This window comes from Pagrus major, chromosome 22, assembly GCF_040436345.1.
Source record: "Pagrus major chromosome 22, Pma_NU_1.0".
In the NCBI taxonomy this organism is placed as follows: Eukaryota; Metazoa; Chordata; class Actinopteri; order Spariformes; family Sparidae; genus Pagrus; species Pagrus major.
The window spans coordinates 22,256,030-22,269,214 of record NC_133236.1 but is presented as its reverse complement, the minus strand read 5'-3'; the positions used below and the strand labels follow the sequence as shown (position 1 = coordinate 22,269,214).

Below are 13,185 nucleotides of genomic sequence, written 5' to 3'. Positions count from 1 at the left end.
TGTCTCGGGCAACGGTCTCAAACATTATGAGTCATTTCAGACCGAACGGGCAAAGAACAGGATCAAGTAAACAGAAACAAACACTGGCTGAAAGACATTTGAGGACACGCTTCCTTGCTTTGGACTGTGAGTTTACCTAATATTGATCCCCTCTCTGAATTCAACCCAATCAAAGTCCTCACAAGGAGGAATTTCCCCCGGCTGCCACTAGATGGCGATGTTAAGTAACCTGCTGCTTCTCGAGACATCATGTCTTCAAGTGTCCTGCTACAGGAGTGCATAAAGTCATGCAGTTTAATATGTCGATCACTGGGGAACACATTTGAAATACAAAGACCCCTGAGGAGCCTCTGAGGCATCTAAAGAGCCAAGAGCAGGTTGATGTTGAGCAATAACTGCAGTTTCAAGTCTGGTGGGCCATGATGATGAATCACTTTCTCTGTAAATGGATGAATGATGCTATGGCTTCATCATAGGAAGCTGGCATCCTGAGTCTGTACTTTTTAAAACTGACAGTTACATGATTTTGTACATAAGTGCTCAACATGTTGGACAACACACAAAGTTGACGTGTTCTTTCGTGCCTGTTCATGCGTGGGCAAGCATTTCTCCTTGTGTTCATAGTTATACGCAACAGGAAGAGAGAGGGACCCTCCGGTGTTGGGACACATTTCATGGGAATGTAATAGAGAGGTCAAAGTTTGTACACGGTACCAATGGTGGACATTGACCCCATTTACTCAAGGAACTGCTATATGGGTTATGAAACAATCTCAGTTTAATACAGATGCCCCTATCTGACTTACATCTGACAGCAAACAAGACCATTAGCAAGAAGATTATTTTATTATTTTTTGTGTAATTATTATTATTATAGTTATTCTTAATGCAATGAATTGAGGAGTCTTAGGGTGCACTCACACTTGGCAATCCGTACCGTACCCAAGCACGTTTGACCCCCAAAGTTCAGTGTGTTTGACAAGTGTGAGCGCTCCGTACCGTGCTCAAGCATGGTATGTACTGGCACGGTTGGAAGAGGTTGGAGAGCAATGTGAGTGCAGGCCTCCAGTCCCCCACCCCTCCAGGCGGGGGACTGGAGAGGAGGTACAGAGCAACTGGGCCAAGCGTGAGTGCGCCTTTATAGTCAGAAAAAGGAAGCTGCTGTCTCACTATTTATCAACAGGGGCCGCCAGAATCAACAAAGAAGGAAGGTCCTTGTAGTAGCTTTAAGTACAAATTCCAAGTATGTGTACTTTCCCTCAGTAGAGCTCACTGTTCAGTGGGAGGATCCGTTCAGGGCGAGGTGAACTAGTGACTAGAGACGTCACCTGCAGCAGTCTGCTGTCATTTTCTCAGTCTTTTTTTGTATTTTTTTGTAAGCATCAGTTGACAGCCATGTCGAAGACCTCGGAGCAGCTTTTGGTTCTGGAGAACTTCATCGGGGGGAAGTTCCTGCCTTGTCGGAGTAACATTGACTCCTATGACCCCTCCACAGGAGAGGTGTACTGCAAAGTGCCTGACAGTGGAGAGGAGGAGGTGGGGCATCCAGTATTACTTTATTTTTATTATGCTGCACTATGCATTCTGTGTTTTCTCTGCAGAATTGTGTTGAGAATGAAAGCAGGTGCATGAAGCTCTTTATTTTGCTGCAACAGCTCTGCAATAATACATTCATAAAGCCTTAATGTTGAGATTTTGTTGAAGCAAATCTGAAATGTCTGTGGGATTGCACAAAGTCTATCAGAGGCTCTACTGTTCCTCTTTGTTGTTGCATTTGACCTGTGTTTGACATATGTTGCAACTTTTGAAACCTTTTTGTAATCAAACCTAGCTTGACTCATCACATCCGCTCAACTCACTCATAAACTTTACGAATACTGCAGGGATGTTGTGCTGAATTGCATTTTATTAGAAGCCTGTCACGGATTTTATTTTGCACTTAGTTGCACTTGCACAGTTTCATAGAGCGGAGGAAGGAACCTTTGCTCTTTACAGAGTCAACAAGTCAAGTAATCATTAAACATGGGCTGTCACGTGTCAATTAACCTTCATATTTTGTGCTCAACAGTGGTTAGATTTATTATTTAGGGCCTAAAAGTTGTCATTACTCATGTTGTATTTTGTGAAATTAAAGTTATCAGCCATTATCAAAATGGCAGTGTGCTTTTGCACCTTTGCACTTTTTTTTCCTTCTCTGAAGTTTCAATTTGAAGGATTTTTAAAGGCTGCGAGAGATGAAGGGATCCAGTATTTCACAAGAAAAATTTACTTAACTGGAGTGAATGAGCATACGTTTATGTAAAAGAAACCGTTACTTCCCCCTCAGATTGATCTTCAGACAACATGGTGGGTCTTGACCCTGATGTAGTGTCACACAGAGGAGTGTGTTAATATGTTACTGCCTGCAGGTGGAGGCAGCGGTGGCAGCAGCTAAAGAGGCCTTCCCCGGCTGGTCTGAGCGCAGCCCGGAGCAGCGAGCGCAGGTCCTCAACAAGCTGGCCGACCTGATGGAAGCCAACCTGGAGGAGTTTGCCCAAGCGGAGTCCAGAGACCAAGGTGTCTTATACTGTGATATTACTGCACACTGTACACTGGACTGGGTCAGTGGGTCAGAATTTGATTACAAGGAGTGTAAAACTTACACACATACACTGCTGGAAAACATTTGGATCAAACATGTCATAAAGCTTATAAGCAGTTTCTGTTCCAGTGAAGTAATGCCTGATGACTGACAACATGTTGAGGGCTGCAGCCAAAGATCACTTTCATTATCAAGTAATCTGCCAGTCACTATACTGATGAATCGTTAATCGTTGTAAACATGTTACTACAATAATTCAGTCAGTACTTTGAGCAGCATTCATCATAAGTGCCTAGAAGTTACTGAACTGTAGTGCACAGATTTGCTTCTGAATGCTCCGGGGTTTTTTTTTTCTTATAGTTTGTGGCTGTTCCCAGTTTATGCCATAATATTGACTGAAAGTGCTGGACATAATTTTTAGGTTTGTAGCAACAGTGGGAGTGCCAGAGGAAGTAGGTTCATGAAAAGGGGGTCATTAAACTCATGCATGTTGTGCACTAGGCTGACATTTGGCCTGAGGGTGGCACTAGAGAACAGCTCATTAACTGACCAAAATAAACAGATGAGGGGCCCAAATGCTCGAGTCAATTTAATGTCAATTCGAATATTTCTTCAACACAGAACAGTTTCAAGAGATGAAATTTCCAGAGGTCAACAAAAACTTCATGTAATTTTTGGGAGCGCAAACATTCACAATTACATTCAGGGAAATCCTGCCATTTGATTTTTGGGCGATGTTGTCACGGATGCAAAGTATGGGTCAAAGGGACATTTTTGACCTGATGATAGCGCTAAAGCAAAGTTAGACTGATAAAAAGCTGTTGATTAGTGTTTAAGCACACAAAATTGGAAACTTCTGTATCTTTGTTGTTACATTACAGGTAAAACAGTCACATTTGCGCGGACTGTGGACATTCCCCGATCCGCGCACAACTTCCGCTTCTTCGCGTCCTCGGTGCTCCACCACACCACCGACTGCAGCCAGATGGACCACATGGGCTGCCTGAACTACACCATCCGCTGCCCTGTGGGCGTCGGTGAGCGCTCAATGTGTTTGCATTAAAATCTGTAAATGTTATATGTGCTGTGTGCGTTTTTAAATGGTGCTGTTGTGTTTGCAGCTGGTCTGATCAGCCCGTGGAATCTCCCCCTGTACCTTCTGACCTGGAAGATTGCGCCTGCGATCGCTACAGGCAACACGGTGGTGGCAAAACCCAGCGAGATGACCTCCGTGACCGCCTGGATGATGTGCAAGTTGATGCAGCAGGCTGGTAGGACTACAGCACCCACAATGCAGCAGCAGTTCACTTACTCACACAGAAGTTAGAAGGATTCTCATAAACATTTCTGTCTTTGCAGGCGTTCCTCCAGGAGTAGTCAACATTGTGTTTGGCACCGGCCCGAGAGCAGGCAACGCCCTCGTCGGCCATCCTGACGTCCCGCTGATCTCCTTCACTGGCTCCACCGCAACTGCCCAGCGCATCACAGAGCAGAGTGCCCCCTACTGTAAGAAGCTCTCGCTGGAGCTGGGAGGCAAAAACCCTGCTCTGATTTTTGCTGATGCAGACCTGGACCAGTGCATCGAGACCACGGTTCGCTCCAGCTTCTCAAATCAGGTAAGAAAAGAGTGTTAGTCAGTGATGATTCAGATGGATTATTTTAGTATGAGTCTATACATTGTTTCCTGAAAATTCTGCATACTGTTCCTTTAATGTCAATGAAATTAGGCTGTTATTTTTGAATGTCTGTATTATGAGGATGCAGTGACATGATTTGTCCACACGGGGGAGCTCACGTTCCATGTTTTGTAACAGGTATATGCATGAAAACAATGTCCCAAACAATCAGTGCCTCATCAAAATCATCCGTCTTTCCCCGTTCTTGACATCTCTCAGGGTGAAATCTGCTTGTGCACCAGTCGGATCTACGTAGAGAGGAGCATCTACTCTGAGTTTCTGGAAAGGTTTGTGGCTGCAGCTAAGAAGTGGAAGACAGGTGTGCCCTCTGAACCCGGCAACAACAACGGAGCGCTCATCAGCAAAGAGCACCTGGAGAAGGTGATCATGAAAAATGCTTTGAAAGAAGAATTTTCTATTTGAAGAGAATGAAAAAGTTGAAATCCCGCTTTCTCTTGATCCCCAGGTTCGAAGCTTCGTTGCTCTCGCCAAGTCCGAAGGCGGCACCATCCACTGCGGTGAGGGGGTTGACCCGCTGGATCTCCCTAAGCGCAACGCCAACGGCTACTTCATGCCGGCCACTGTCATCTCGGGCATATCTGACAGCTCCCGCGTCATACAGGAGGAGATCTTCGGGCCCGTCACCTGCGTCAGCCCCTTTGACACCGAGGATGAGGCTGTTTCCAAGGGCAACGGCGTGCGCTACGGTCTGTCTGCCACCGTGTGGTCCCGGGACGTGGGGAGGGTTCACCGGGTGGCCAAGCGGTTACAGGCCGGTCTGGTGTGGACCAACTGCTGGCTGGTGAGAGATCTGAACCTGCCCTTTGGAGGGATGAAGAACTCTGGCGTGGGGAGGGAGGGAGGGAGGGATTCCTACCACTTCTTCACTGAGGTGAAGACTGTCACGATCAAACACTGAGGCGAGATGGCAGCAGTGGCTGAAGTCTCGATTGGTAAACTCATTTTCTCCTCAGAGCAGGTTCAGAAATGTGGAGAATGTTTTGGAGTTGACATTTATCAACCTCTGTCTGCAGTTTATATGAATTTCAACAGCGAATTTCTCTTCCTGCCGTTCCTGGATCACTGCAGCCTGTAATGAAGTCACATTTGTAGATTACAAAAGTCAGAGAAGCTCAAAATGGAACAATACAGATGAATAAACTGAAGATCACAATGCAAAACACTGTCATCACTGACATTCTTGCGGTGCCACTGGTTTCACAATTGTATGTAAGCTTATGAGAAAATGACCCTGCTTCTCATTTGATTTAAAGGAACAGTTCACCCAAAAATGAAAACTCAGTCATTGTCTACCCACCATCATACCAGTGGAAAGTCAGATGAAGTCTTGTGGTCTACCGAAGATTTCTGGAGCTTCACAACTAAACAGTGATGCAGTGTTTCCCTAAACAACTAAAGTAGATGGGGACTTGGGTTCAACCCAATCAACTTGGGTTCTTGGGCCTTCGAGAGACTTAGATTACACCAGATGAGCTGCATTGAGCCATTTAATGTTTTTTTTTTTTTAATGCTTTGTTTTAAAAGTCCCCATCTACTTCAGTTTTTGGAGAGTGCTGCAACTCAGCTCCAGAAACATTTTTTCACCCGATTTTCCATCGTCATTTTTGGGGTGAACTTATAGTCTAATATGTCAATAAACAGTTTCCCAATGAGTTTATCACTACTTCAATACAGCATGTTGTTTATTTTGTGAATTATGTCTCCATTTAGAGTAAAATGGACAGTAAAGCCAGGTATGCTTTAGGGCTTGCCCAACTTGTCATTGACAAGTCACTACCACGTATATTCTCCACCATCTCATCCAATTATGGTCACTTCTGTAATGCCAAACTCAAGGCTTCAATGCTTTTGTCTAATCTAATCGCTCTTTCATTCACTCTTGGCTGAATATTTTGTACCACCGTCCTCCATGCTGAGCAATTAAAATGCAGTGACTAGTGCGTATTAGGACTTCAAATGTGAAAGACCCAGATAAGGCAAAACTTATTTATTGCCCATTTCAAGAAACTTAATCCAACATCGTCGTGCAGGTGTGTGTCCTGCACGACAGTTCAGGAAGTAAACTCAAAGAGAAGAGTTTTTACAGTGTGTGCCTCAGGCTAACAAAAACCCTGAACTTTATGAGGGTGCTGGTAATTCTTCAGCTTTTTTTTAACACATATTTAAGATGTCTCGAAAATCAAACAACTTGACACATGTAGTTCAATGTGTTTACCTCGAAGTCTGGGTTATGTCACCGTTGTCTGTGGAATGCTGTCACTCTTGATAGCATCTCTGACACAATGATTGACAGGGGAAGATGTCGGGTTCTGGGTCTGTTACAAGAAAACGGGTCTATCAGCACACTTTGTACTTTTCATGTGTAGCGGCGTCATCCTTTATGGCCGCACACTTGGTCAAAGTCTGTTCTGTCTTTACTGCATTACTGTACTTGTGTAGAAGTGACTGAACTCGACTCACGTTGAGTCGTGTTTATGTCTGACCTGCTGATGTAAGAAAAAGGTGAGTAAATGTCAGACTGTCCCGTTTGATGGTTGGACAACATGTTTGAAGAGAGAATATTAGGAATGTCAGCGGGCTGAGTGAACTGGGTGACTGTCTGACTGGAGGCACATTTTGTCCTTAACAACTGTCATGAAAAGTCCCTTGTGCTTCACAGGAGAGCTTTCAAATGATAGAATGAAGTCTCTCAAACTTTTTTTACATCACGGACCCATAATCTTACACAAATTAGACCAAGTTTGTCTCCTAGGGTCCCCCATTTGATAGGAAGTTTGAAAAGGAAGAAGAATGTGTGGAATTAAAAGGTGATCTCGTGGTCTGATGCTTCAATTTTGATTTGAGTCCAACAATGTTATACGAGTGCAATGGTAGACCAGTCGAGTGCTTTTCAAAACATGGCGCCTACATTACCCACAATGCAACTCAGCCACAGAGTGACATCACTGGAGGCAATTTATCAGGTTACATGCAGCTTCCTCTGGAGCCACAAAAGGATTTATACATTGTTTATTTTTAACATATACAGTAGTATAACACCTGTAAACACACTTTAATGTGTAAAATTGGTGGAGTTACCCTTTAAGTGATTTGGCAAGCAATTCATGTTAAACTCAGAATCTTAGCAGTAATGCTGAAAATCTGTCTATTACAACCATCCTCAGCAGTTTGTTTCATCTTCCCACTCCCCCCCTCCCCCCTCTGCCCCTTATTAAACATGCCTCCTCTCCTTGCTAAACATCTGATCGTTCCCTAATGCGGTGTGAGATGAGACTGACGTCTTACAGTGCGTCCTGCATGCAGATGAGCACCGTGCACTCTGCTCCGCCTGAGCTCCCGTGCCAGCTCAGGAAAAGAAGGCACACGGGGGGGACGGGGGGGACGCACCCTATCCTGAATGCGAGAGTGTAAAATCACGTCCCCCTGGTGAGCTGTATGTGACATTTACCACAGAGCCAGAGTGTGTCCCACCCTCTGTGTTTTGACTGGGGAATGGGCTTTGTGCTGTGTCACGCTGCACGACTGTACGCACACACAAGCACTCATACGCCTTCCAAGAACATAGCGTGTGTTTAAATGGTTACCACCCAAAAAGTCAGGTTAGGAGGTCTGAAGCTACGTGTTTTGTTGCACCAAGCACACACACACATACACACACACACACACGCCCTCCAAGTCATAATGTAACACACAACATAGGAACAAAGCAAGTCGGCGATTATTTCGCTTTCCTCCGTTTCCGCCCTTTTTCTTGATTTATCTTACATCTTCCCCTCTTGTGGAGGTTTCATTGAGAAGGAAAAGGCTCATTGAGGCCGGTCTCGCCCCGCTCTACGTGACTTTGAGGACACTGCCGGTGCCTCGGGCCAAACCAAGCATTTAACTTTCACCTCACTTATCGGGCAGGGGGGAGAAAATGAAAATAGAGCATCCTTCCATTTTATATCCACGAGGAAACTGGAAAGTCTAGCCAGTCAGAATATATAAAGGGTCTGTTTTCATGCCTGCTGCAGGGATGTGATAGGCCTCCTGCAGAGAGCCTTCTCATTGATATGTATGTGAGGAGAGAACAGTCGCAGCCGACAGCCGTTTTCTCTCTTCTTTTGGCCGAAACCCAGTCTTTTTTTTTTTTTTTAATGTGTCTTTAATTATAAACGGACATACAGGCACATTTGGTTTTCTGTTTGGAAACCGGTATGTGAATGTGTGTTGCCGTGTAAGAAAGATAAAGGTTAAGGGAAATCCTAATCCTGACCTGGAATTACCATGTTATCCTGCGTCCTGCGATTGACAGCTTTGTTTACATATGTTGCTTTAAACCAACACAACCTTGTCCAAGATGACATTGGATATCAGAAGAGACAGATCTTTTCTTATAAGAGACAAAGTAGAATATGTAACAGTAAAGACAAAACCAGCGATCAGTGTTTTTTTAGTCTTCTTTATTTTGGCTGAGGCATTTGCTTTTTTTGGCTTTGATTTTTCCTTTTTATTCTCTCTCTCTCTCTTTGAATGTCATGTGTCACGCGCAGTAGGCTTGCTCTTTCTCACAACCAGCCTCACCTTTTCTCACCAGGCTGCCCGTCTCTCAAGGCCTCCTGTCACATTTGGGTTTGGGGAATTTTCCACAGCGGGCGGCCTGAGGTTTTGTGGTAGATAAGCCCCGAGATGAAGCCGAGTCCTGAGAAAATGCTGCAGTTCAAGCAGGTTAAGCAAACCCAGCCAAGTTTACCCCGTGTTTGTGTGTCGAGGGAGGGTGAGGGAAAGTTACTTGGCTACAGAGAGCCAAATGTGTACAGCTGCATGTCAATCCCTGTTAGGTGCAGTGTATTTACTTATCTAAAAAAGGTGAAATGACAGTTAAAGCCACATATAATCCTCAAAAGAACATGACAAGGACACAACGATCCATTCCTGTATTTCACAAATACTCCCACTTCTTAAAAAATGCTTTTGATAAGAAAAAAAAAGTGTTTTTCCTTTCATTTATTCAAGGTAGTGCATTGGTCCCTTGCTTTTAATGGTCCCATGTGTGGAATTTCACTGCTGCCATGACTAAACTGGAATTGGAAAACTGCACTCGTGAATCATTCAATTGCAAATCCTTTTTATTGCCTTGCATTCCTGTTTTGGCTGCGCGCCATCCCTGAACCGAAACCCTGACGACCTGTGCCCTCATTTTTTTTAACCTGTTATGCAGCAATGGGTTGCGTCTTCAGGGGTGGAAAGGCTCGTAGACACATGTGGGCTCAAGGAAATACTTCTGAAGATGCAACCTGCCGCTGGATGACAGGTAAAAAGTAGTCTCTTGCCCCAAGGTTTGCATAGGAAAAGGCATGTGATTGAATTAAGAAGTGGACCTAAAATTGCTGAGGTCAGATATAGGGCTACATGTATTATTTTGTTTTTATTTTATTGTTATATTTTTGCATACACAATAAAAGCTTTTGCACCAGATTTAGCGAGCAGCTAATTAGCATCTGTTGTCCCTGGGCAGGTAGACAAAAAACAACCAAACCACTGCATAAAACAAGACATAAAAGACAATGAATGTGGACATTTCACCAAGTATGACAAATACAATTAATTCATTTTTTAGCCACTAGGGGCAGTAGAAGTAAACTGCAGACATAACACAGGCATACTACCATTTACCAAACAGCTGCCTAAGCAACATTAGCATCACGTTACCACCTGGTGGATGTAAGTCAACTGATGACTCTCTTTTCAGCTCTGTTCGTGGTCTCTACCAACTCCTGGGGGAAACGTCTGTCTCTTTAGCTGCTACGTAAATGCTCCAGCTGGTAGCTAATCTAGCTAATGTTTTTGGTTCCGGGCTGAAAGTGTAATGGGGTTTCTTGAACTTGCACACTGAAAACAGCTGCTGCAACTGGAAAACAATGCACGTTAGACTGAGTGAAAACATTTTAAACCAAAACAAATGAGCTGAAAGACGCTAACATGGTCTGTGGTAGCTGAGGGAAACAACAGAGTGGTTTCATCAGTACGTATGACCTACATATGACACACCTCTCAAATTACACATATCCTATAAGCCAACACTAACTGAAACTCACCTGTGTCTGCTGACACAATATGGTGTGAATTACATGCCATTTTTGCATATTGTCTTCAACTTACCAAAGAAGAAACTGTAAACATGTACCCTTAATTTGTCTTTTTTTGCTTTTCTTTGGAGTTGTGACTTCATTTCCTTGGTGATAAAGCATTTGTGACGCTGATGTCTCATTTTGACTCAGGCTAATATGATACTAAACATCACCGTAGTTGCCAACATGTGGTGACCTAGATCTATTCTTCTTGACAAATTGTGTGAATGATTTATCCTGATTATACATCAGTTACAGCATTATGCCAAAGTCTCATTTTACCTCTGGGCAGACATCCACTATGTGTTTACCCATATTGTGTGAATCCATTATGGGACACAAAGGATTATCTCCATTGAAACGCAAAAGCAATAATATTGGGTTATATCATCTACTGTGTACCTAATGATGAAATTAGGCCACTTTTTTATTTTTTAGCACAGGTACTATCATGATAGTTGTTCAGCATTCAGCAGGTTTGATCGGTATGAATGCCGAAGATTCATGGGAAGCTTGGAAAAAGTGGGGCAGGACTCTTTTTACTTCCACGCCACAAACATTTAAAGTGAGGCAGTCCTCTGTCTGTTGTGGTTGATGCTCCTCGGTCCTTCATGCTCCGAGCCAAATTCTACCTCTGTGGACAAAGAGAGTGAAGCGCAAAGGGATGACGATTAGGGTCGGTGGAAAGTGGAGCTCAGACATGTGAGGAAGCCGCGAGTAATGACATTATGACAACATTGTGCAAAGGTCTGGGTCTGGTATTGCATTTGAAATATGGCCAATCCATCCATGCGCTCTAGATGGATAATTTACATCAAAATGAGGCGACGTCGTATAACGGAAAAAGATGAGGAAAAAGAAGGAGCAAGAAGCTTTGTGACTGTACCTGAAAAACCACAGGACAATTTAACACTGGCATGTTTTGGCTTCAGGAAAAATCTGAAAAGTAGGCGGATGATGAAAATAATTGATGCAAGGTGTGTTGAAGATTAAAAAGTGTTCCCAATTGTCTTAATATGGCCAAGCACACGAATGCAAGCACACTTTAGGCAGTACAGCTCAACTCCTCGGGCAGCAATGATTCATGCCTGAATAAATAGTTCCTCGATCTTCAAGCGCTTCCCCGCTCATTATCTTTCTAGTATTTGGCCGTTGGGAATTCTCCACACCCATTTAGGAAGAGCTAGTTAGCATCTTATTCTCTCAACGGCATAATACAGGAACAGGTGCAGGAAGCTCTGCAGAAATTAAACAGGAGCTGTGATGTGGCTGTGGTTGGGTTTTCCTGGTCAAGACGTCTGGAGTCTTGACCTTTTCGTAGTCCTTTCCCCCCCCTGAGTACAGGCTGTCCATTTGCAGCACTGTTTGCTAATTTCTAGGGCAGAGGACGTCACCATACTGAAGCTGTACCCACAACACCAGTTTGCATAGCGTCGTGTAACTAATGCAGACACAAGAGGACACAAAGGACTGGGTCAACCGCAGCAGAGCAAACAACATAGAGAAACCAGGTCAGCATGGAAATCTTAGGAGTTTACATGAGGGCATTCACTGGCATAAAGCTCAGTCTGAAATACTAGAAGAGTCAAAAAGAGAAGAGACACAAAAGATTTTATACCGGGGCATTTTGAAAATCCTTCACTGACAAATGATAAAAAGGCTGTTATTGTTTTGAATATAGGAACAGGAAGTTTGCTGAAGAATGAATACCTGTTCTGTGAACCTGTTGGGTTACCGGGGTTACAAAAAGAGAGCATTGTTTTCTTGTAAGTGAAATTTAAACCAGCACAAACATGACACACAGTAAACAGATATGGATGTAGAGTTATATATTCTATCGGTGGTCGTGTTCGCATGCGTGTGTGGCCGTGGGAATGTGTGGGTAAACGCGAAAAGTGAGAAAGGTTTGTTGAATGTTTGCATTACGTAGATGGGCTGAAATGTGTCCCTAAGCAAGAATGCAGTTCTGTAGGTGCCCTGTTGGTTGCCAAAAACTGCAGTTCCTCGAGTGGCCACTTGAGGCTGGCACCTAAAGCGAGTAAATCCCACAAGACCCCATGTTAAAATGCCCAACTTTGCAGTACAAGGAATAAAGATGGTTTTGGGTTCTGTAGCTAATATCTTAACTGTACAGAGGTGAATTTTTACATAAATCATGCTTAAAGTTATGCACAATCAAAGGCGTAAGTGACAAACAATCTGCCAGCCGCTGATCTTGACCTCTCGGCCGTGTTTGTGGTGTTGGTGCCTTTTGGAGGATTTCAATTTGGGCAGAGCCTGGACCTTCTGGAGGAATAAACACCTAAAGTCGAGGTGAACGTAGAGTTTGTTTTTCAACTTTCTGGGATTAAAAAGCAGATTTTTTTTTCAGTTTCTTAGCCTCTGCAGCAGCGAGTGCGCAGCTGCCAACATCCATTGTAACGTACAGTAATTCTAACTTATTTAAATCTATTATCTGAATGATGGGCACATGTAGACTTTGGAGGGAACAGAAAGAACTAGAGTCTCTGTTGAGTGTTGACTTCAGTCAGAGGCTCAGTTAAACACAACCACCCTTGGTGCCTTGGTTGCTTGCTTATGGCCAACATCATCTCGTGGTATCCTTCGGTAACACGGTTAGTATATGGACAAGTATGTAAACAACTACATTCACCACGCAGCCGGTTGTCTACGCGAACATGTGGTGGCAACAGCAAGTACATATTCAGCCTTAGACAGAGTTAGGTGAGTCAGACGGTACCAAGATGGTGCTGGCAGAAGCCACCCACTGTTCGGGCTGTTACATCAACATCAACAT

General features: G+C 43.9%; 1 protein-coding gene across 1 annotated transcript; it reads left to right on the top strand.

The window, feature by feature from the left end:
• Positions 1–1,284: 1,284 nt before the first annotated feature.
• Positions 1,285–5,947, top strand: aldh8a1 (aldehyde dehydrogenase 8 family, member A1). Its single transcript, XM_073492676.1, has 7 exons — positions 1,285–1,536; positions 2,409–2,556; positions 3,463–3,618; positions 3,703–3,852; positions 3,941–4,197; positions 4,477–4,638; positions 4,724–5,947. The coding sequence occupies exons 1-7, from the start codon at positions 1,396–1,398 to the stop codon at positions 5,174–5,176; spliced, it is 1,467 nt and encodes a 488-aa protein (XP_073348777.1). The 5' UTR covers positions 1,285–1,395; the 3' UTR covers positions 5,177–5,947.
• Positions 5,948–13,185: the final 7,238 nt, after the last annotated feature.